The 26,358-nt window shown below is 35.6% G+C and overlaps 1 protein-coding gene across 4 annotated transcripts in view; it reads left to right on the top strand.

The window, feature by feature from the left end:
• ST6GALNAC3 (ST6 N-acetylgalactosaminide alpha-2,6-sialyltransferase 3) overlaps nucleotides 1-26,358 on the top strand; it is a 486,754-nt gene that overhangs the window by 377,074 nt on the left and 83,322 nt on the right. The window contains exon 5 of one of the 4 annotated variants that reach the window (XM_025052098.1): nucleotides 8,343-8,386. The exons of the other annotated variants lie outside the window; for them this stretch is intronic. Within the exon in view, the coding sequence (XP_024907866.1) occupies nucleotides 8,343-8,360 (18 nt within the window). The 3' untranslated portion in view covers nucleotides 8,361-8,386. Of the gene's footprint in view, nucleotides 1-8,342; nucleotides 8,387-26,358 lie in introns of those variants that run through there. 4 annotated transcript variants of the gene reach the window in all.

Below are 26,358 nucleotides of genomic sequence, written 5' to 3' on the forward strand. Positions count from 1 at the left end.
GTGTTTCCCAACTGGTGTCCCTGCCGTCTTCTCTCATCCTACACCAGAGCGATCTATTTTTAAAATAAATTGAACTCTGCGCTTCAAAACTTTTATTTCCTGCCCAGAATAAAATATAACATTCCATTCAAAGCCCTCAAGAACCTGACCTGCGGTCCACCTCTTTGACCTCACCTCCACACTCTCTTTCCCCCACTCGCTCTTACTATTTAAAGTCCCGAAAGAGTGGATTCCATCTCCCTGCAGGCAGCTGTGTGTTTCACGCCCTTGGACCTGCCCTCCACACCTCCTTTCCCCAAGTAAACCCTGCTATTGTTCAAGTTTCTCCTCAAATGCCCACCTCTGCCCTTTGCCAGTCCCCTCCATCCCCATCTATGTAGGGTGCCCTCCCTTGTCTCCCACAGTGCCCTGAGCACAGCTCCAACATTTATGCCTCTCTTCTCCCCAGTAGATCTGAAGATTCCTCTGAGCAAGGACATAGAATTTTCATCCCTTCTCCAGGCCTGGCACCGTGCCTGGCACCTGAAGGCCATTAAGCCAATTTTTGTTAAAGCCAACTAAACTGAGCAGGAAAGCACCTCCCTTTATTGTGACTGTGCCTTTTTGACATTCAAAGAGTGGCAGTACAATTCTGGGTGATTTGAAGACACTTAAGAATGGAAAGGGCTCCACATTGAAGGCCTCTTGAATACAGTGAAAATGAATATCAAAATCAATATGCTGTTCAGTTTAGGAATATGAATAAATGATTTCAAATGAATTGAATTTTCCTCTCAACATTAAGTGGTAGAACAAAATGAATTATTAGATAATGTATTTGAGGTAATAGCTCTCTCCTGACTTCTCCCATAACCTGTTTTCACTTCTCTTACAGACCTCTATGATGATATCATGGCAATCTGAGAAATATTTATCTCCCTTAACCTCCTAAAGATCAGGGACTGTACCTTAGGATACAAATTCAGGATTATTCCCTGGCATTAGTCTCTTCTACCTTTGTGCTACCAAACATCATTTCTTCTTCTTACAAGATTGTTTTTACATGAGAAACCTCATACTTGAATATTATGGTTATGTAGGGGATGAGTTTAATAATGTGGAAAATGGAATTTAAAAATATGAAAGATTGCCTTTATTTCTCCTTCAAACACACATTGCTTTCCACGGGTAACCTCTAGTAAGAGTATAGCTGTTTTTCTATGCATATACACACACATGTACATACTAGGTACTTAGGTGGTTTGTTCTTTCTGCTGCTGCTTTTTATTAGATGGAATTCAACTCTCAAAATTATTCTTCCTCTTGAGTTTTTTTTTTTAATTTCATCTAACAATACGTCTTAGAAAATATATATCTGTATATCCATACATATATATGTGTATAAACATACATATACATGGATGTATACACATATACGTACTTTCTTATATGTGTTAAATGGATATATGGTTTTTTCTTTTGGTATTTGTTTGCTTTTTGCTTAAATTATTTGAGTTGGGTTTCTATAACTGCAATTAAAAAAGTCCTTTCTACTTTTTTTGCTATTACTACGTATGCTATTACTATATATGACTTTGCTATTGTTACATTTGGCTTTTCTATAATTGCAAGATTTTTGCTGGGAGTGATTCTAAGGGAGGTTACTAGGTCAGGGAGTATGTGAATTTTATATTTTGTTAGCTATATACTGACAGCTTCAAAAAGAGCTGTGCCTGAATAGTATCCAAGTTTTCTCTTTTCACCACATTTTCAAAAATACTATCAATCTTTTTCTACATTCTCAATCTAATGTGCAAATAAACTATCTTCTTATTTTAATTTGTACTCTCCCACACTAGTGAGATTGATAAATGTTACATAAATTTCTTAGCCACATGTATTTCTTTATGTGAATGGTCCTTTGTTCAGATTTCTATTTGCTTACTTGTCTTTATAATTAAAAAAAAATACTCTGTAAAATGAATAGTAAACCATTGTGTATTATAGATGTTTTAGGTATTCTATCCTAGTTATGTTTCAACTTCGCTTCTCATAGCTTTTTAAATATGGAAGTTTCAGTATACATGTATATTAAAATCAGTGTTTTCCCTTATTTCAAGACCTTTTATCATTTTGTTTTTAAATCTGATATATGCTGAAACAGATCTCTAATATTGTTTAATTTTAAAATTTCTTTGAGATTCTTGAACATTTTATTGTTCCATGTAAACTAAAAATTTGTCTGTTTAAATCAATTAATAATCATGAGATTTTGATGAACTTTTTTGAAATTTTTTGGAATTTTATTAACTCTGTAGATTTATATTGGGAGAATCAACACATTTAATATGTGAACTCTTCCCACCCAAGACTGTCATATATCATTTTATTTATTCAAGTCTCCTTTTATGTCTTATAATAAAATGTCATCATTCTCTTCATTTAGGTATTGTACATTTTGGGTAGGTTTATGCTCATGTTTTGTAGTTTTATTGTTTCAGCGGCTATGACTTTTTAAATATGCTCTTAATGCTTTATTTTTGGCATATAAAAAGTTAATTATTTTATTTTTATCTAGTTTACCTCATAATTTTTCATTAGACATCAATTTTTTATACATTTTACTTATTCTTGCAAAGAATCAGCTTTTGATGTGATTAATCAAGCCTATTTTTTTAAGGTTTACTTTCAATTGCTGCTTATTTTCTATTTTTATTAATTCCTTCCTTTAACCGTCTTTTATTTCCTTTGTTGTTTATTACATCATTAAGTTGATTATTTAATTATTTTCCTTATTTTTTCAGTTTTCATTTTTAATTAGTACATTTAAGGCTACAATTTTTCCATTGAGTTTTATCTTTGGATTAACCCATTTTGATATTTATTCACTGCTATTTACTTCTAAACATATTTTGATTTTAATTTTGATTTCCTCTTAATGTCAACATTTATTAAATGTAAATCATGCTAAGCAAAATAAGCCAGGAAAATAAGACAGGAAAAGTTGAAAACGACATGATATCACTTATATGTGGGATATAAACCTAAAAGAAACAAATGAACAGAACAAACAAGCAGAGGCTCATGGACATGGACAATAGACTAGTGGTTACCAGAGAGGAGGGGGAGGGGAGAGAGGGGACGGAGATAGGGAAAAGGAGTCAAATATGTGGTGACAAAGAAATCTAACTATGGGGGTGGTGAATGCATAATGCTATATATATAAAAAAGGAATTAATAAAAAAGTATATATATATGTATATATATATATGTCTTACTGTTAAATTGTACACCTGAAACTTACCAGATTTTATTAACCAATGCCACCATAATAAAAAAAAGTAACGGTTTTTTTTCTTTGTGTTTATAATTGGAGAGTTATATTTTTATGGTTTTTCTTTGTTTTGCAAGAAGGGATGCTTTTTTATTACTCTAGCTAGAAAATTAAGACTAATTTTTACTTTTCAAATTTACGGTAATTTTATAAACTATATATGGCTACAAATTGTTCTATAGATATTAAAGATGAGTCATTTTTTATTGGATGTAAAGATCTAGTGCATAGATTTTAAAATATAGGCCAATTTTGAATATCAAATAATCTGTATATCTATTTCTGAGTACTCCCTTTCATGGATTTTTGAAAGAGATATACTTTTAGTGTTCAAAAATAATTGGAAATTTATTTCTCCTTATATAATTTTAATAAGTTTACATTATGTTTTTGATGTTATGTCATTTTAATTAATTTTAATTAATTCACATTTATTGTGATAACTGAAATATTTAGTTTTTCTATTCTGGCAGTTTCTTTTTTCTTTTTTCTGTATTAAGTTTGGTTTTATGGGGTTTTTTTCATTCCTTCTTTAGTAATTCTGCATTTCATTTTTCGGATATAGTATGTGTTTAAATATACTATATGGAAACATATAGTTTCTAATTCCATGTAGACATTAATTCTCAAAACTACCCCTCCTGAACGAGACCCCGTAATATGTTTTCCCTTTCCTTCCTTCTACATTCCTCCTGTCCCTTTCTATAATTTATTGAAATGATTGACAACTATATATTCAGTTTGTTTTTTAAAAACACTTTCTTAGGAGCTATTCCTGGAAATTGCCTTAAGTGTCATAGCCTTAATACTAACAGTTTTTAGACCTATCGACATGCTTTCTGGTTAAATTATTAACCATCTCTTCTTATCTCAAACTTTCAGCCTTTTATAGATTCCTTTGCTTATTTTTCTGGAACATATCCTCAAGTATTCCCTCCAAAAAGAACCTATCAAATAATACAAGCCGAGAACATATGTCTGGGAATGTTGACTCGTTCTTCACATTTTCAAGATAATTTAAATGTAAAATTCTAGGTTGAAAATCATGTTCTGTCCGAACTTAGAATCTTTGTGCATCCAGATTTCTCTGATGAAGAGAACGACATCAGTCATTTTCTTATTCCTTTGTAGATAATCTTTACTCCCCGAACTGTCTAAAATTGTAGCCACCTACCACATGTGCTATCGAGCTTTTGAAACACAAGTAGGAGATTGATTAACTGAATTTTTTATTTAATTACATTTTTAAAAATAAATTTTATTCTATTTTGGAATGACTTTAGATTTACAGGAAAGTTGCAATTTAAATAGCCATATGTAGCTAATGACTATTATATTAGCATGGCTTTCCAATCATGCATATACATCTAGTTGTTTCGCTAATCTTTATTCATATTCAGTATGCTCTTTCATTCTCCATGAATCATCTTTTCTTTCATACTCGTCCACCCTTTGTCTTCTTACTATTTTATAGGAGAATCCTTCATTTTGATCTTCTAGTTCATCATTCGATTTTCAACTATTATGCTGATTTATTAAGTTTATGATAATTATGTTTCTATTTTCCAAGAACTCTGCTCATATATTTTTATAGCAGTCAGTTGCTTCTATCATAGATATGCCATTTTTAAATATTTGAGATTTTTAAAAATGTGTGTATATATAGATAACATACCTTTTTTTCTTTGTGTCCTCTGTTAACTTCTATTTCCTTAGTGATTACTTCTGTTTGTTGACTCTCTTTTAGTGCTGTAGTTTCCCTCAAATGTTTAGTGATTTGTGAATGTTTGTTCACATTTATATCTGACAATCTGGATTGAAAAATATTGATGGTGACATCTTATTTACTTAATAAAAATGAAAAATCCCTATTGACCTAGCAGCAAATACAAGCTCTAATAACAAGAACCTTGGTTTCAGGGACTAGGCAAGAAAGAGATGCATAACTAGATGGGCTCATTTTTAAAGATAGTTCATAACTTCCCATCTTGGCATGGGAGACAATAAGTTACCAGAGTTACTTCTCAGAATTCCCACTTTATAAAACTATACTTAGAGCTTAATCCTAGAGGCGCATATTGGAGTTGGCTGCTCTAAGAGCAGGGAATTGGCATAGTACACACACACACACATACACAAACACACACACGCACACACTAGTAAAAATTGCCTGCCAACCATCCATAGTCTACTACTTCTAGTCTTCATTGCGACTTCTAATCTTGTGATTAGTTGGGATTCTTTGGAAAATTTATTTATTTTGGAGGCTCTCTGTTTTCTCTGTATAGCTTAGAAATTCTAGAGATCTACTATTTTTTTTTATATTGGATACATTTAGATTTATAATTATATCATATCTTCCTGGTGGATTGGCACCTTATTATGATATGACCTTATTTATCTCTAGTAATCCTTTTCACCTTAGAGTTATTTTGGCTGATGTTAGTATATCATTAGCAGTGTTTTTTGTCAGTATTTATGTGGTACATGGTACCGCCTTACTGTTGTAAGCACATATCATTTTTAAAAACGTAGGCTGAAAATACTAATCTTTTACTGAACTATTTTGTCTATTTAAACTGAAATACTCACATATGTATTTGAGTTTACATCTTATTATTTGTTTACTATTTGACCTCTCTGGTTGTTGTTGTTGTTGTTTTTAATGCTAGTTTTTGCCTTCTTTTGTATTAATCAGTTGATATTTGTCCAATTTCTTCTATCTCCTTATCAGTTTTACATTTTAAACAAATTTTTAATGGTTAAGAGATCAAAGTATTAATCTATGACTTATTACAGCCTAATACAAATGATTATTTTTACCTCTTCCATAATGATAGAACCTTAGAAAACTTGAACTTCATTTACCCCTTTTGTATTATTTTTGTCATGTATTTCATTCTACATATATTTTAAATTCCTCAGACATAACCATTATTGATTTGTACCATCTATATTTAGTTATATTTGTCCACATATTTTTCTTTATGTTTTTCCTAATTTCTTCCTCTATTTCCGTATTTGTCTCTACAATTATATTCTTTTGCCTGAAGAACTTCCTTTAATATTTCCTTTAGTGCAATTCTACTAACAATGGGTTGTTTTATTTTTTATTTTTCTGGATATGTTTTTATTTCTTCTTTATTTTTAGGTACATTTTCATTAGTTATAGAATGCTAGGTGGACTGTTATATTCAGCACTTATAAGGTATCATTCCATTGTCTGACTAACATCATTCCTATTGAGAAGTCATTAGTTTTCTTTTTGGTGTTGCTTTGATGATTGTGTCTTTTCTCCTCTGACTGCTCTTAAGATTTATTTTATTTATCTCTTTTTTAAAATTTATTTTTCTATGTTGTGCCTTAAGTAATTCATTTATAAAACATTGTTTAATCATGTGCCTTAATGATCTTTAAAAGTATTTATTCTGCTGGTAGTTTTCTGAGCATTTTGTACATGTCAATTGATGTTTTACTTTAGTTTTGATATTTTTGGCTATTATTTCTTTAAATATTGCTTTTCAATTCTTTCCTCTCTTTCTGACGTATCAATTACATATATATTTTGTACTATTTCTCTCTTTTGCTCTGTTCTTGTCCCCTATGCGTTCTTTTATCTCTCTGTACTTCCATTTAGATCTTTTCCACTGTCTGTCTTCAAGTTCACTAATTTAATCCTCAACTCTGTCCAGTTTGGTGTTATATTTATTTGAAAGGTAGACTTAAAGCTGTAGCCATATTTATTTATGTTTGGTAGGTCATGCTGTTGCATCTCATGCACATTGTCACTGATCATCTCATGATTCATCTCATTGATTTTGGGCAGCAGCTAGGTCTTCAGCTTCTCCTATTTCAGCTTCTCTGAATTCTCAGCCAAATGTGTGATGAAAATTAAGAGCTTCTTGTGCATGGCAATTGCCTTCAAAGTTGGAGGTAGTGCAAGACTGGTGTGGGTTTAAGTTCATTATCATTCCATGTGTTCTAGCTCATTCTTTTGGATTTTAGTTTATTCTCACTGTCCTGAACTTTACATTTCCCTTTCTTTCCCAAATGCTTAACCTTTTAGACATGAAACTCCAGTATAAAACACCAAGACCTACCACATAGTGAATTTCAACCAGCTTTCACAGTTGTGTAAGGACAAATCTCTATAATGAATCATATATATATATATATATATATATATATATATATATATATATATATACATGCACACACACACACATATGTATATATATATCAATGTTTATATGTAATGTATAATAAAATGCTTATATATAAAGAGTTTTATATAATATATATCAATGTATATATATATAATATGTAAACATGACTAATTTAGATTCCAATTACCTGATAAAAAGCTCCATTTCATCTTTTATTCACTATCATTTTTTTTTCTTGCCCATAGGAATTGGTTATATTATAGTCCTTATAACACCAACATCTGTATTGCCTATGAATCTGTTTCTCTTGCCTGTTTTTTTCTCTCGGTTATCAGACACATGCCCCTATCTCGTCATGCCTAGAATGATTTTAATAAATGAAGAGCTCTGAATATAAATATCAAAGAGACCCCAGGTATGGTGATCTTGCATTGGAAAAGTATCATTCTTTCCTCTGCTAGATAGATAACGGGAGAAGCTACCTGTAAATCATTTAGGAATAAGCCAATTTTAGGCTGAATTGAGGTTTTTACTAAACTAAACTAAAACTCAACCTATCACTGGTTTTCCTTGTCTTCACTCCAGAAGCCTCCACTACTTGCAATTAAGAGCTTGCTGTGTATACTCGGTTCATTTCCCCTCGCAGGTCTTTGTCTTTTCAGCATTGGGAGACTGCAGAATTTTTCACTTCAATTCTCTGGGTTTGTCGCTTAGCTCTTTGGCCTCCCATCCTGTATAGCTTCAGAATTTGGCACTTATGTAAGAGGGAATCATGTCTGTCTTGAGGCTTCTCAACTATCCAATTTTATGACTCCATTTCATCTAAGTGCCAAAATACACACTGGTTTCTTTATCCTCAACAGTGGCCCTCTGCCCGGTAAAAGCCCAGTTTCCCAGCCTACCCACGCAAGAATCAACACAAGCTTCCAGGGCAAATGCAGGTGAAGATCATTTTTACACCTTTTCAAAAGTCTCCTCTTGCTAATTCTCATTATTTCTGCAGCTGTGTGTATCTTTTTATATGTATTTGCTTTTTTAAAATAATTCTTCTTTCAGCAGATGAATTGGTCTACCAAAAATGAATCTACATGGAACAGAAAGGCCTGTCAATCCATTCTTATCATATTTATATCTTTCCAAATTCCTATCAGTATACTGCCCTGCTATTAGGATTTCAAGTTTTCCTGTCTTATCATGGCTTTTATAATGACTTGTTATAAGCTCATATCAGTACTAATTAGAGAGGGAAGACAGGTTAACATGTACCTTCAGTAAGCCATCTTAAACTAGAAATCCCATACATTTTGAACCTTCTGCCCTATATTGTAGTTATGTGATTATGTCTGTCTCTACTACTATATTATAAATTTGTTAAATGTAAACACATATATTATTCATGTTCATGCATGCCGTAATAGCATATGTAATCACATAGAGTAAGTTCTCATCATTTACTTGTTAAATAAATTATGAAATAAATGAACAGATAACCTCATAATGTTCATGGTCAATGACTTTATTGATATCTTTCACATTATGAATAGTATTGCTTTTAAAAATCCAAAATTTTATATATATGAGTGAAATAGAAATATTTTATTACTTTACAGAACCTGGTGTATTCTATGCCTTTAAGAATGTAAACAATAATAAAAACAATATTTCTCCAGCTTCTGGGATTTCTCAAAGAGAATTCTTTAAAAATGAAGAACTTTAATCATCTGGTCTCTTTAGATCTTATTGTAGTTCAAGAAATATATTTTTTAAATTCTGATATATATTTGTTCTCTCCTAACACATTTCCCTTTAGAAAAGAAAAAATAAAATCACATGAAAAAAGTAATTGAAGAAAAATATTACCTAACACATAAAGTCATACTTTTCGAAGATTATATTTCCATTTCTACATAATATACTCTCATTATGAAATCATTAGTGCATTTTTTAGTCATAAACAGGGAACTGAAAAGAAAATGAATGGCGATATAAATGACTTTCTGAAAGTGACATCTATTCCAATCTCAGAAAAAAATTAGCTCTCTGAAATATTAATTGATCGTAATGAGGAGACCAAACTTTAAATAAACAGAGGAGCCAGGGAACATTTCCCATAGGCCTGCAGCTTGTTGTAAAGGCACCTATGAACACTGGCTTTGAATATAAATTTAAAAGTAAATAAAAATAGATCAGACTATCAGACTGTCAACTTGAAGAACCTCAATTGGGAATGCCATGCTCCTGTTCCTCTGTAATTTAAACACAGAGTAGGAAGAAACATAATTGTACTAATTACTAAAATTGCCATGATTCTTGGCCATTGGGAAAGGAATTTCAAAAAGATCAGCCTCTGTTTCTTTCTTCCCTAACTCAGAAATGAGTTACAGGTATAGATCATCCCATGAGCCATTGAATGAATGGCCAGTTGTTTTGGCAGCATTCCAGATCTGTAAAAAGAAACTTACTCTAACGTCTTTTTCATAACTGGTACAGGAGAAAACTTCACTATCTACAATCTTAACAAACTTTTAGTCTTCATATTCTCCTTTGACATTACACTGAGTATTTCATTTTCCAGGAGACTATTATTTATAAAATTTGTTTGCAAGGAACAAAACAACTTATTCAGCGCAGTTCCTTCAAACACCAGACTTTTATTACCAGAGGCTTCAAATGGACACCTCTCTGGAGTGGTCCTAATATGTGATAGAGTTAAATATGGAAGAAGACTGTCAAGTTCCAAGCTGAACAGCAAATGCCAAAAACAGTGACAAATTCAGTACCTGTGCAGTACTCCAGAGCATTCAAAAAGAGACACCTAAACTTTCTTCATCAGTACATTGTTTTCTGAATTTGCTAGCACTGTACTTGGAATAGCATAAACTTGAAGGAATGAAGGCTCATCATCCCCCTTTCCATGTCTTTCCATGATGATAGAACTTTTCCTTCTCTCCAGCATTTACTCTGTTCCTATAGTTCACCACACTCCCAGCTCTCTTCAATGGATCAGTGGCCACACGACTTCCATTCCCAGCACTGTTTATCAAGCAGTGGACTATAGAGCAAAGTGAGGCAAAGTTACTTAGAATCTGGTCTCAGAAACCTAAAATTCTGTGGTTACAGCTTCAGGTAGTTTTCATACAGGATGAGCTATAGCCCTTCCCAAATATTCATGTGCAAAGCTCATTAATAATTTTTTATCTCAGTAACTGAAGATGAATCCTTTAATTTGAAGTGGCCTTAACACTAATGAGTCATGTCATTACTCTTGAATCTTTTAAGTTGTTTTTTTTTTCTCTCATTGACTATGTGAAGTGGAAGTTCAAGACAGCTCCCATTAGCCCTATGTGTTCTCTGAAGCATCTGTTCATTGTTGCAAATTGATCCATCCTAAATATTTGTTTGTCTATAAATGCCATGGAGTCAACACTTTACTTTCAACTTCTTTTATTTTCCCCTAAACACAAAATTTATTTTAAAAGTTCTGTCAATAACATCATTTGCAATTTAAATGCTTTAAAAATATGATCCTTCCTGCTGTGTTTTTGAATACTTCCTTCATATTTAATTGCTTTAGACACTTCAGTTCCTAATTAAACTTTATTGTTTATGATGCCGCCGTCATTAATAGACATGATAAGGAGGAAAAAATGGCTAATTCCAGCAAATTCTCTGCCAGCTAATTCTAGTCTTAGTCTTAATACTTTCCATAGCCATAATAAACTCAAGGGACTGAGAGGAGGATGGGTAGAAAATGAGACACAAAACAAGTACACAATTCATGTTTTTGAGGATTTACTAGACATTCTGGAAGACAAGCTTGAATTGGACTTGAATTGAATTGGACTCCTTGATTTGTAGGGGAGATTAGCTTAGAAATAGCATCTCAAGCACTTGCAAGATGAATATCCTCATTTTTAAGGCTCCTTTCTCAAACGCATCCCCAGGTTTTGCACTGGTGACAAAGAGGAGCATATATTGCACGCACAAAGCTTGCCTGATCCTCAGAGCCTTAAAAGACTTTTATTGTGAAAGAATGGAGACACTTGATGAATCTGATGGGTTTTGGTCTTGGAAAGACTTGCTATGAACCATTGCACCAAGGCTGAAATGCCCAAGAGGCTGACAAGCTTATTGCCCATTTCAGAGATTAAATAGTTTTGGAAAAATTTTCTCCCCTGGCAGTTGTAATTGTGTCTGTGAAATAAGTGTTCATTCTGCTTGAGCACCGTGGTTTGAATGCTTCCTTCTATATTTTCCCCCAGTGGACTGATTCTAAAAAAGTCTGCTCAGATTTCCCTGTACCAATGCAAATTAACTCATGAACTTGATAACACCTCCTCCCAACTCCAAACATCCTTGCCTTGTTCCATGCAAATGGGAAATCGGAGACTGTCAAATCCCTTTATCATGGATTATCTTTGTAGCTGTTTGAAGAGAGGGAAAGGAGCTGAAAAATCTTCCAGGTTAATAATGTGGTTGTAGGAAATGGACAAAAGCTGCCATTAGTAACCTCGAGAGTCTTAAGCTGCCAGAGTAGCACTCATCAGTAGGTAAAGTGGTCATTTAGTTGTTGGGACTTCCAAGGCATGTTGGACAGCCTCAATTGCCCCAAATAAAATAGGGTAACATCTCAAGAAGAGGGAAGAGGGTGCAAGCAGAAAAACACAGGCTCATAAGAGATTATTTATTCCCTGATGTTGCCCAGGGTTACCATTGCATATTACTCTGCTAACTGCTGGCAAATACCTGACCTTTTGAGTAATTTAGAGCATTTCTGTTTCTAGCCTGGGTGGATAAAGATCATTATGTGTTAACACAGACTACAACATATTCTTCTTTCATAGGGAATCATTATCTAGAATTCCTGGGTTTTTCATTTTAAAGAAATCTCGATATCATATCTCAAAATTGACTGTGAGAATATCAAAGAAACCTGCAGACAGTTAATAATATTATTTTCTAAGCATTCATTATATCCCTGACACTGTGCTAAACCTGTGAGTATGTTATTTAATCTTATAACAATTCTTTGTAGTAGGTTCTGGTATTATCCTGTGGAAACTGATACTCAGAGAGATTGAGCAACTTACCTAAGATCGCACAGTTCGTAATCAGTTCAATCAATTTGAACCCAGGTCTTCCTGATTCTAGAATTTGAGCTCATAACTATTGTCCTGTATTGCCTTCCCTTTAATTCTCAGAACCTTGCAAAAGCTGATGCTTTTTCTAGCTGATGCTAGAAACAAGATGATTCTTTACTAACCAGAAATATGTACTATATGCAGACTTGCATTAGGTCTGCTTTTTTATTCCATTGTATTAATGGAGATGCCTTCTCACTAATTTTGAAAATGTTGATTGTGGTTCCAGAGCATCCTACGGTGGTGTTTTTAGCCTAATTACCTGTTCAAGTACCTTTCTCTCTCCAGCCTTTGAATTGTCAGTGGTGATTAGCATCCATGCCTGAGGAGAAGCAGAAGTAGTCCTAGTAAATGAGTGAAAAACCAATGGCCAAGAACCTCTTCATTCAGGTGACTGGTGGATTAGCTCAGCATCACATCCTACCCTCACAGCAGCTGTTAGCCAAATAGCAAGAGAACATGAAGGAGTCTATACTGAATATGCCAAATAATACTAGATGTTAACATTAGGCAGATCCTTTTTGAGAAAAGTAGAAATTGGAGTGGGCAACAACACTTGGAATATAAGTATAAAAATATGAAAATTTACAACTAAAAGCACAACTTAATCTGTGGAAATGACCACTGATACGGTCTAGTGATTGGTATATAGACATTTGAAGTTGAAGATGCTGTTTTTTACATTTTAATCAATCAGAAGTGAATAATTATTATCATGTGCATATTGTACATATTAAGTTTTTGTGTCAAGGGCAAACCTCTACAAAGTCAGAGGATGTTCATTTCACATTCACCGCGCACAAGTCTCTGTTATTCTTGGCTGCCTGTGTTTCCTTGCTTGGTTTATCTGATTCTTTTCTTCCTTCCCAAGTCCACCAAGTGTTTAGATACCAGATGGTAGGGAGATCCGAGACAGGTTCAGAAACCTTCTCTGTCTCATGTGGATGTTGTCAGGATTAATGAACTTACATATTCTAAAATGATTTTAAAAGGTGAAGTGCTATATAAGTGTCAAGCATGATTAACTAGCAGCCAAGTTATTAGGCACCTGAATATTATGCGTCTTTCCTGAATTTCAGAAAAATGGATGTACACATTCATTTTCAAAAGCATTATTATTTGAATGATATTCAGGCACTCAAATCAAAGTCTAGCCCAATCCTAATTATCACTACTTTTCTCATTCCAGTCATGTAGACCTTAAGCATGGCATATTTATGCAACTGTGAGTAAGATATGTACAATTACCAATCTTGTGATGTTTTCAGTGTATCAGAGAAAAGACACACAGCACATTTGTAATTGTAATTGTAAAATATTAGTTGCCTTTAAACCTATACTGCATACTTCTAGCACAGGAAATATTGAGGGCTAGTGATTGGGAATGTAAACGTTGGCCCAGACTGCCTGGGTCCAAAGCTTCACTCCACTACTAGTTAAGGGTCTTTGGGCAAACTGCTTTACCTCTCTTTGCATTAGTTTATTCATGTAAAAACTGGGAACAATAATAATACCTACTTTGTAGTTTAATACATCTAAAGTGTTCAAAAAAGCAGTTCCTGACATGCAGTAATTGCTCCTTAAACGTTAACTATTGTCATTGTAATTGTCATTACACATTTCCACCATTGGATAGAGAAATAATAAATAAAATTAGTAGTTATTTTACTAGGACTCATACATGACATTTGGCCCATTTACTTATAATATTAACCTATGGTTATTCAGCACTTGACGTGTGCATGGATCCTCACCTCAACTTGCTGAGATAGGTTAATAGAATGGTAGCTTTTATTTTTGCCTGATTTGCTCATCAAGGTTTCTATCCATCTTCTTCTGGTAATTCACTCTAGCCCAGCGATCCCCACCCTTTCTGGCACCAGGGACCAGTGCTCCTATGAGAATCTAATGCCTGATGATCTGAGGTGGAGCTGAGGAGTAGTTGTAAATACAGATGATGCTTTGCTTGCCAGCCTGCCGCTCACCTCCTGCTGTGCTGTCTGGTTCCTAACAGGCCACAAACTGGTACAGATCTGCAGCTTAGTGGTTAGAAACCCCTGTTCTAGCCACTACCTTTCACCTGAGGTACATGGGTGGGCACAACCCCTTGCTTGATCAGTCATAGACTTCTCATCCTAAAGTAAACATGTGAACCAGCACAGCCAATCCTAGGCCTCGCCTGGCACACTAAAGAAGGATTTGACTTGAAAGTGAAGAACAAACAGCTTTGTCTCTGGGATCATGATGCTAGAAGAATGTGAAGTTAAGGTTAAAAGTGACCAAGTTCATTCCAAATGGGAAAGTATGGCTGCAATAGGAGAGAATGAAGCCAAGCAGAGCTGGGCTAGGCTGTGAGATGAAGGAGGAAGGGAGTTCCAGTGGCTTTGAGTCTTCATCCTAACATTTGAGGCCAGGGCCCCCATCCTTTGATTTGGTCAGATAGCCCAATATTCCTTCAACCCATGTGAGCCAATAAACTTATTTGTCATGTTTCTCTTAAAATAGTTTTCTGTCTCTTGAAATTTAAAGAGTCTTTACAAGACAAGTGCTGCAATTCGCCCATTTTTTAGATAATGGTATTGAGGCTCTGAGGGTTAAGATTTGTTCATGAAAATCAAATCATCAGTGATTTTCAGAGCCAGAACTTCATGGTCTGTTTAATGAGCCCCAAATGCTGTATTCCAGTAAAGAGAGCAAGGCCAAGGAACTTGGAAAGGGATCTGGTTATTATTGAAAAGGACAGAGAAGTTTTAGGGCACCATCAGCTATGACCTGATGGTGCCCTAAAACTTATATATAGCTAATTAATTCACTATTTCATCAAATATTTGTTTAGTCACTAAGAAACAATCCAAGGCAAGTTGTTTAGGTAGAAGAAAGGAGTGATCTGGCTCTCACGAGTAGCTGTCTGTTCTCAGCTGCTGTTGGCCTAGCAAGGGGTAAAAGCCACAGAGGCAGCCTACCTGTGTTTCCAAGTTGCTAATACAATGCATGCAGAACATGTCAAACACTTGGGCCTCTCAGAAAATTGATTATGGATCTTGCCCCTTCCTTAAAAAGCAAGCTTCTGTTTTTATTAGCATGAGTAAATATGGAATAACTTCTGAATACAAATGTGGATGACATTTTATTTTTTCTGACATGTTTGGAAGCAGCCTGGGGCGGGGTGGCAGTAAATCAGTAAACATCACGGGTCCTACACCAAGAGTTCATCAACTGTGCTCACTACTAATGGGCTTAGGCCATATGTTTCATAATAGCATGTTTGCTAATATGGAATTGGGCTGCCTGGTTGTATGACAAAGCTACCATGTCAGTTCCCTGATATATAGAAACAGGCTCTGCTTAGCCAGCTGTGGAAATCTACCAAGGTCATTTTAGAAGTAATTTCCATTTTGCGTGCTTTTTTTCCCCCTCATTGACTGTAAGAGAATGTGATGTGCCTCATTACAGTGTGATACCAGGTGCATAACACAATAATGACCTTTACACCAAAGACTGAAGTTCACAAAATTGATAAGATAGACTCCCAGTGATGTTTGGAACCATTAGCTAGAGGGAAGAACAACATTAACGTCTCGATATGGGAGGTCAAAGGGTCAAGGTGAAGGCCTAAGAGATAGCCATGTCTGGGCACAGATAAAAGAGAAAAGCAGTGCTGCCTGGCAGCATTGGGTTTTGTAGCTCTCCCTGTGAGAGTCAGAGACATCCTGGAGCATGTGGAAAGTTAAGGGAAGGGCTTGGGTTCAAGGCCAGGACTGATAGAAGAGTAGTGCAGCCCAACTCCACAGCAATGGTATTGAGTGATGGGCCTCTCCAAGCAGGAGAGTTGTGATAACAGTCACCTCCGTTTCTTTGTTCAGGTCTTTACTAATTTCCTCTCCTTTGCATCTAACCTCAAATTATGCCATCTCTATGGAGGCGTTACTTCTTTTCCTCTATTGAGTTCTAAATTGTTGGTGCTAAAGTGAGAAATAAGGGATTTGTTACGGAGCTTTTACAATAACGGGAAACTTGAGCATTCTATTTTCACCCACCCGGGGATGGATTTCCTGTCAAAACAGTGTCTGACTTCTGTTCTTTATTGAAAATGGCCAAATGAATCAAATCCTTTACTTTGTGATTATGGCTGGATATTGACTGCCATTTTATTAAACACACATTTACAAATGGCACCTAAATACACATTGCTGCTGCAGGCCTCAGAACCTTTCCTAATGCAGTTTTGTCAGAGTTGTTTGTAGCCATCTCTTACTATTTTTGCTCTTCTGTTTTCACTCTGAGTGAGAAGGATGTGTTTCACATCTCCTACAAACTACAAGAACCCAAATCTAATGTAAAAAAATATGCAATGAAAATAGAAAATAAAAAGTCACATGTTATCTGAAACCTAGAGCTTGTGAAGAAAGAAAGAAGTAATGAAGAACCAGAATGAGAATGCATTTGGTCAGAAGGAAAGAGAAGTGGGAGTTTGAGTGTTAAGCAGAGGAAGCAGAATGCCTACAACGATAAATAAAATGGCTTATTTGTTTACATCTCTTGAGTTATAAGTATGTCTGTCTGACTATGGGTTAATAGTTTTTTAGGAGGGGCCTATTGCGTGTTTTTATCTGTGTTTGATTTTGAAAGCTTCTAACTCAACCAGGGACAAAGGCTCTTATGTTCCTCTAATGCTCACAGATGAATAATGTCTTTTTAAAATATTGCCAATTCTGCTGTCATTTCAGGACCCCAGAGACTCTGCTTATTAGGATGGCAGGCGAGCGAAGAAATGAGTTGGGCATAGAGGTGGCAGGGGTTAATTTCATATTTGTCACAAGATCTTGCATGATTTCCCTAAAAGATATTTAATTTCCACTGGGCATAATAACTTGCAGCTGCCGGAATATGCTGTATACTAGTGGCGAGTTCTTGTCTTCAGAGATTCATGCAAGTCGTTATTTAAAAATAGAGATCCGGGAGTTACAGCTGGCGAATTAATCTACCACTAAGGAAAGCTAAGCAAGTGACCCACTTAACTGTTTTCAGGAACCACAGCTACACTGAATCAAACTTTCAAAAATGTTCTGCACCAAGAATCAAACTAATAGATCCACATCCCTATGGAATTTCGTGGTCTTCTCTTAGTCTATGTTTCTCTTCTTTATCTCTCTTTTGTATTAGTTGGATACAACTAATTCAGATCCTCATCCATAAACATCTGAATGTTGACAATTTGAATTCTTAGATGCTTCACCATCTGCATCCTTCTTCCCAAGGATGCTGACAGGCTTTCCTTCCTTTGTCTCCTCTTTCTCTGCATCTCTTACCTGCTCAGGAAACCCCCTTCAGTCCATATTTTCTACCACATGAGCTCTCAGGCCTCTGCCTGACTTCAGAGGGTTCAACTAAGAGATCCAAGCCATGTATTTGCTCACATTTCCTCTAATCTCTCCACATGCACCTTCTTCTCCTAGCATAATGGTCTCTACCCTTTCATTCTGTCTCCTCACCCAGATCAACTTTTCCATTCCTCTCTCAGCCTGAATATAGTTTATACATACTATAAAGCTCCACTGTGTCTCTCCTAGGCCACTTTGAGTTTTTTCTTCGGACTTGAGAGCAGAGTTGACGTAACCAGATCATGACACGTTTCATCATTGGTCTGTGAAGACCCTGATCTGATTTTTAAATTAATCAATTAATTCATGTATTTATTATATTGATTATTATTCCCTTTCCCCTCTCTGCATAGGCAGGCATTCTGTTGTTTTATGTGCATCTTTTTTATAGCATATATCTTTGCCAAATAATTATTATTGTTACATGTGCATGTATTTTGATTTGCACAAATGACAGATGTTAGATTTCATCTATTTCTCACTTTATTCACTCAGCCCTATACCTTTTAAGTCCATCCATGTCTGTAAATCTGGCTGCTGCATATTCCATGGTAGGCAACCATCACCTTTACCTCTGCCCTCTCTTCACAATATACACAGCCAGATTCCTCCCACTTTGGATCTTCCCTTCTCTGAAATCCTTGGTATTCATTTAGCATACAAATGAGCTCTTAATGATATGCTGCTTTGTATTTCTCCTGTAAGAGTTTCATGTGTTTTTCCTTGTCTTTTATGTAACTCCCTGGCCACAGGGATGTTCACAGACCATCTCTTGTACTCTTCCCTCCCCAACTCTACGCATCTAGACCGCTGCAGACCTGCTTTGGAACTGGGTACATGATCAGCGCTCAATAAATCCTTTTTTATTTAGTGAATTGAATAGCATGACTCAAAGAGGGTAGGTATTTTCTCTGTCCCTAACCATTCTTCAGTGTCTAAAATTTGGTGCTTGGCATGTATTTGAAGCAAACGGGTGTCTCCCATTCACATAAGAAAAGGAATATGGAGTAGAGAACTATTAAAGGGGTCCAGGTACTAGGTTCTGGTTTCTAGTCGGCCACCAACTATGTATGTGACACGTTTTGTGTCAGATAGCTTCTCTAGGTCTTGGTTAAACTGAGTTTAACCAAAGATTGCTCAGATCTTTGTTTACTCTAATTTGCCAAAGTTCTGTGACTTCACTAACAGTTTTCAGCATGAAATTATCTCCACAGAATATGGAATAATCATACTCAAGGCAGCAGAGCATGGAAGAGGTAGTATTGGGTAAAGGTGAGAGCATATTCTATGAGTTCTGATCTTAGGCTCCCAGAATGAATACTAATGGAGACAAAATGAATATTACCCATAAAGTACTTAGAAGGATGTCTGGTACATAATCAGTGCCATATAAGTGTTTACTATTATTTTTATAAATTTACTATAAATTTTATAAATTTAAGAAAACCTACTAGCCCTTGTGAGAAGTTCTTGTCTGACATTGGAAAGTCTGTTCTTAATGCTGATATGCAAACAAAGCCCCATGAATTCTAGTTAATAGTTTTCTTTTATAAGGCAATAATTATCAGACAACAGTCTGGTTTCTTTTAGGCCTAAACTGTTGTCTTTCTGGTAATGGGAAGGTTTTAATTGTCATGGCTTTTATAAAGTGAAGCAAAGGAATACTGTCCTTCAGGATCATGTAGCAGCCAATAAAGATGTTGGGACAAGAATCCTGAGTTCTGTATTTGCTATCAAAAAACAGAACAAACAAACAAACCCTGTTTCTTCTATAAAGCAGTCACTTAGAAATGGAAACAATATGAAATTATTAACATCTTATGTAGATAATATTTTCCCCTAAAGTAGTAAAGTAGAAACTAAATAATCTAATTTGCTTTCTCTTATCTTTGGGGAATTGAGTTCAAATATTGGACAAACCATTATTAAAATTCTGAACAGCATTTAAAGCATGAGCTTGTATGTTACTCTAAGGCTTCTTTTTCTCTAGGTCAAGAGGTAAAGCTATTTGTCTTAAAGAAAGAACAGAAAATGGTATTGGTAATGGGCTACAGATTTTATAGCTTAACTCCACTGGTTTCGTGAGCAAAAATAATGTTTGATAACTATTTTATTCTACTACTCTACTGGGCAAAAGAAGTCTTAAACATTTCAGTTTAATGCTTTTACATACAAAATCCAATTTGTGAATTCATCCGCCACCTAAAAGTTAAAAAAAAAAAAAATCAGAAGTACAAAATGAGAACTGGGAACTCCATATGGACTAGAAATTTGGGGGCCAAGAAAGAATTAAAACTTCTACTCAAAAGATTGGAGAAATAGTCAACATGTTCAGTTAGCAACAATGGCACAGGGAAATGACCGAGAATCATTTGTTTTAGAGCTCAAAAACACAGGAATTAACTATAAGTTACATGGTGAATGGGGATTTAAAAAAAAAAATCGGTTTGGGAGTTTTTTTGTTTGTATATTTGTTTTGTTTTACTCATGAATCTAACTCGGAATACCATAGTTTCCTATTTAAAAAAAGATAGGCTGTGTACCAGCAGCATCTTTTTGTGTTGTGTTTCTCAGGTAGTTCTCAGCTAAAGCTGCCATTTATTTCCATGTGGTATAGACTGAAATAAAATATGCACTTTGAATAACCAGGAAGGATTGCCATGAAAATTCAAGGAGATAAGACATGGGTAGGCAATCTGAAAAATCTACAGTCTTATACACATATTTGTTTCTGCTGCCATCACCTTCGGTAAAAATCAGAAGAGTGCTTATGGTATACCAGGAACTGCTTTAGGCACTGAGGATTCAGAGAAATAATAATATTGACCTTTGCTCTTAAGAATGTATAACTATGTTGGGGAAACAGACATGTAAACAGAAAATGTGAATGTCTTGTGGCAAGTGCAATGATGGAGATATGCCAGGTGTTTGGCAGCATACATAGGGATTCCTTACTAAGTTTTTAGAGTCAGGAAGGTGAGAGGAAGTTAGGGAGAGGAAGTTAGGGGAGTCTCCGGGGAAAAGATGGCATAACTATAGCCTTGAGGTGACAAATAGCATGGTGTATTCTAAGTCAGTAAGGGATCAGTATGACTAGAGCTTAAAATATCAAGCAGCAAATAGCAAAAGATGAGTCTCCAAGGGTCAGATTACAGTCATGTTTATTATGTTAAGATTCAGATTTTATCCTGTTGGTGACAGAAACCCAGGGATGCCAAGGCATACATAATGTGTTCACTCTGGGGGAATATGGAGGGTGGATATGAGCATCAGGGTGAGCAGGGAGGAGGGTATTGCTGTAGTCCTGGTGAATAACAGTGAGGGTGGGTGAGAGCTGGATAGAACAGAGAGGGCAAATCTGAAAAACAGTGAAGAAAAGCAATGTATGGTAAATAATTTTATAAGAGTTGGTGAGAATGACTCTCAAGTTTATAATTTGATTGATTAGATAGACTCATAGTACAATTTATATACAGAACACTGAACAGAATCAGATATATGGGATAAGATACATGTTAATTTTTTTTTTGTCTATGTTTATCTTAATGTTTTTATAAGACATTTGAATGAAGGTGTCCAGGAGGCAATTGGATATATAGCACTAAACTATAAACAATAGATCTGAGTAGGAAATTCAGATTTGTAAAGTCATGAGCATATGAGTGGTAGTTAAAACCCTCCGAGAAGAGAGGCAAGGACAGAAGCCTGGGAACACCAGCTTTTAGAGGGTTGGCCAAAGGGAAAGCCAACAAAGACACCTAGAGAGGACAGTGAAATGATATGAAGGCACCCAATTCAATGCCATGTCACAGAGGCCAGAGGAATAGAGGTTAAGGAAAGTGGTGGGATCCAAAGTGAAATCAAAGCCACAAAATCCAGTATAAGAACTTATAAAGAATCCTTTGAATTTAGAAAAGCCATGACTCTTTAGGTACTGTTAACAGAGCAGTCTCACTGCAGGGGTGGCAGCAGAAACCCATCTGCAGTCAGCTGAGGGGTGAATTTGGGGAGGGTGAGCACAGTCTTCCTTTGCAGAGAATATTGGATGTGAGGGCGAGGGATAGGATGGTAGCTAGAGGAAATGCAGGGTCAGAGCAGGTTATTTTAAGAATGGAGAAGTTGAAGTAAGGTTGGGAGCTTGAACATAAGGAACCAATAGTGGGAAAAGGTAGAAATATATGATAAAACAGAAAAAAATTTTTTTGACGTCGTATATTCTTGAAGGCAGTGAAAGAGGTGGAAGGGGATGGAATTTTTCAGCAAGGGTGGCTTTAACCAGAAAGGACTTTAGCTTTTAAACGTCTGAGACTACAAGAATGGGTGGAAGGAAGGGAATGGGTGGGGGAGGAGTGGAGGAGGACAGGTAGATCATGCTTCATGGCTTCAGGACAAAGGTCATTTATCTTTACCCATTCCTTAAGGTCCAAACGCAGTGACTTAGCAGGTGAAATCATCTTCATAAGTCCCTCATGATCCTTCTCAGGGTTGCTCTCCCACCAGCCTTTGAAGCTTCCCCCTGCAGTACCATTGCTTCTCATGCTGCTCCTCTCCCATCTCCATCATAAGCCTTTCTCCAGTGGTGCTGGATTCCCCACATATACACTGTTTTGCCCTTAAATTAGCCATTGATTGTCTGCATTCAGTATACTACAAACTATTTCATTCAAAGATATAAATATCTGATACCCAGTCACTGGTCCAGCCTTCCCAGCAAGCAGCATTGCCTTTCAGATGGACACCCTGGCTTTCAGAGGCCTTGCCTCATAAGACCTCAGCCCTCTATTCAACCTTTCTTCTCACACTTCATCAATATGCACTCCCTGCTCTAGTCACACACTTTTTCAGAAAGTAAGCACAGGGTATAAAAATCACATGGTTGAAATAATAATTAGGACAGTGAAGATTTCCTGAGGCGTCCCCATTGTCATACCTGACAGAGGAATGCCACAGGCAGCTCTGTAAAGAAGGGGGCTGCTGCTTCTGATATGGCATATTCCAATATTCTTACCTTTATTCATTAGAAATTTTAAGCTACAGATTAGAAATACTATTCACTGCTTCTATCTTAATAGAAAGTTAGGAAAATGTGAATCAGCACTAGTGATTTTTATAATCAGGCTTTACTGCTGTTTGCCCATTAATGTTACAATCACGGAAGCAAAGGCTAAGCCATTTTCTCCTAAAAGAATTATATATAGTGTTTTTCATTATGTCTAAATGATCTCCAAATGAATAGAAAAAAAAATACCCACAGGATCTCCTTCGGCTCAGCATCAGGCGTAGATGCCTAAACCTCAGATGTACCAGCTCTGCCCAGGCTGATAGGATAGCTGGGCTCATAATAAAAATACCCCAGAGAGTCTGATCTCTACTGAGTTTGGATCTAGAATGTATAACTTTATAGTTAGGGGTACTTTGTTTAGAGTCAAAATGATTTGCTTCCTGATCACCACTTACAGTGAGACCTATCTTACAGAATTGTTGTGAGGATTAAGTGTGATCATGAATTTAAAGAATTTAGCCTCATTGCCAGTACATAGTAAGATCTCAATAAGTAGAGGCCACTACTGAATTATTGCTATTAATAATTCATGCTCTGATTTAAGAAATTGCCTGTTATAACTGGCTGCAGGCAGAGTCTGGGGCTGCTTTCTCATCTAGCCTCACCTATATGGCTATGAATGGTGAGTTTCCTTTACAAATATGCACACATACTTTCTTCACTCTCATTACCAAAGCCTGCTCTCAATACTCAATTAATATGATCAGCCACTTAAGGTAATCGTTTCCCAAGAACCAAATGGCTTATATTCAGTGGCACCCACTGTAATGCAATTAATTTTTTCCCAATAATATTCATCTAATAGATAGGCACAGTATAAATGAGAGCCATAATGATAAGCTACTTCCTGTTTGTTTATTTTGAAAAGACTCATTAGGGACAGTGGTCTTTAATGTTAATGAAATGATACAACCTAATTAGGGAATTACAGTTACACACACTAGTGCTAGAATGAGGTAGTGTCACTGTCTGCACCTTGCAGTTGCCCTCCTTTATTTAATTTAATGTTAGACCAGACCCTATCCTTTCCTTGGGCCCATTTTGGAATTCAGCTATCTTAATGCTGGTAAAAATCTAAGCTATAAATAGCTTGCTTTTCGGTAGAGCAACTCATGCCTGAAAAAGTTGATAATGATTTCAGAATTTTTTTTAATTGAGTTTTTAATTACAACACAGATAGCAAATATCCCATTCACATGCAATTTTGACAAAGATGACAAGCAATTTCATATTCTTTGGAGATTATTTGACAAGTATGGGAGCCTTCCGTTAAGTACCAACTTCTTTGTTTTAGGACAGGAGTACCTGACAAGCACTCACTCAGGGAGGATCAGGAATTGGAGCATCTGAATCTCAATAAACTATTTAATAGAATATTCCAAGTGCTATAGCACAAGCTGCCATTGGGAATGTAAATCCGATTAGCTGGCTTAGAATCTTTCTTTTTTAATTTATAGTCCATATATTATGAATTGGGATACCGTATAGCCAACTGGTATATGAATAAGATTTTGTCATAAATTTTTCTATCTTTAGATTTTATCAGTACAGCGCATAAAATGTGCAAATAAAGTTTTCTAAAATGCAAAGCTTAAACTTGAGATGGTTACCATGTTACTTTACTCCTTTTATCTCTTGGTACTTATTTAAGAGTTCCAGAGCTTCAGAACTAGAATTAGACCAAAGAAACTGTTTTACCCCAAAGAGAAAAGAGCCACCTCCAAAAGCTTTCAAAGGTCATTTTCATAAACCATTATAATACTCAGAGGCCCAAGCCGTTGTATCTTTTTAAACAACAGAACAGTAATTCTACAAACAGGAAAAGAAAATTCTTCTTAATTAGAGTCCTACAAAGGGTGATCACTTTTTTTATTTCACCAAGTAAAGACCGTTTATTGAATACATACTATCTGCAACTGCTTAAGCATGCCCTAGGAATAAAATGGAAAACAAAGCTGGATATAAACTACACCCTCAAGTATCATATAGTCTGGGGGGTGGACACTTATTAATTACACTAATATAGAGAAAATTCACATTGAGGTAGCTGCTGTGAAAGAAACATGCTTCTCTGAGAACATGTAACATTAATTTTATATGGACAAAGAGAGTGAGAGAACTCTTTCTCTTTAAAATTGATTCTTGGACTTAAAAGGTCTTAGGCTATATAGGGCCTCATAGGCCATGTAAGGATTTTTAACTTTATGCTAAGAGTAATAGAAAGTAATTAAAGAATTTGAAATAGGATTTATGTTTTTAAAAGAGTCTTCTGGATACTATTGGAAAATGGACTGGAGAGAAGCTTGAGTGAAGGAGTAAGATCAGTTTGGGTGGAATTTCGGGTTTATAGATATGACTTAGTATGATGGCCATGATAATGGTGAGTAGTTGGCTATGAAGAATATTTTGGAACTAGAATTGCTGAGATTCATTGGTAGGTAAAGTGGTGGGGGGAAGAAAGAGAGAGGTATCAAGGATGACTCCTATATTACTGGCTTGAGCAACTTGCCACTTAATATCTCATTATTGAAATAGGAAGATCAAGAGAAGGAACAGGTTGAGGCAGGAAGAGAGAATCAAGGGTCTCTTTTTGTGATTGTTATATTTAAGATAGCTGTTAGATATCCAAGGCAGGGAGATATACAATTCAGAAGATGAGAGGAGTATTTTGCTAGTAGATATACATTTAAGAGATATCAACATATCAATGGTATTACGTCCTGGGAGTAGATAAGTTTTCACGGAAATAAGTATTATGGAACTTAGAACATTTCAAGGACGAAGCAAGAGGAGAAATCTTCAGAGCTTCTTTCTATGAAAGGGATGACATTTTAACACCCACGAAATAGAAAGAACAAAATATCAGTCCTTTAAATTAAGGACATTTAGTTGCCGAAGTCTTCTCTCCATGGTTCTTATAATTCGCATTGTGCTGCAGATCAGTGAGAACTTTGTCATGGAGCAGCAATTGCAAACAACTGCCCTAGAGTTTCTGCAACTGCCTTAGGCAGAAATGACTGCATTTTGGTAGCAGAGGGTATTATTCACACTCAGCTTCACCTGACCTCTAAGACTCTCCAAGTTTACAAACACATCTAGGGGTTCAGGACCAGAGTAGTACAGGATTGAAACTCACAGAGCAACACAAGAACCTGCAGTATGACCTCCATTCCCTCCTATTCTAAAACACAAAGGCAGTTACTTCCTATGCACTTTGTGACATTCTTTTTATTTATCTATCTATCTATCTATTTATTTATTTATTTATTTATTTATTTATTTATTTATTTATTTA

The sequence above is a fragment of the Pteropus alecto genome, unplaced genomic scaffold (genome assembly GCF_000325575.1).
Source record: "Pteropus alecto unplaced genomic scaffold, ASM32557v1 scaffold25, whole genome shotgun sequence".
In the NCBI taxonomy this organism is placed as follows: domain Eukaryota; kingdom Metazoa; phylum Chordata; class Mammalia; order Chiroptera; family Pteropodidae; genus Pteropus; species Pteropus alecto.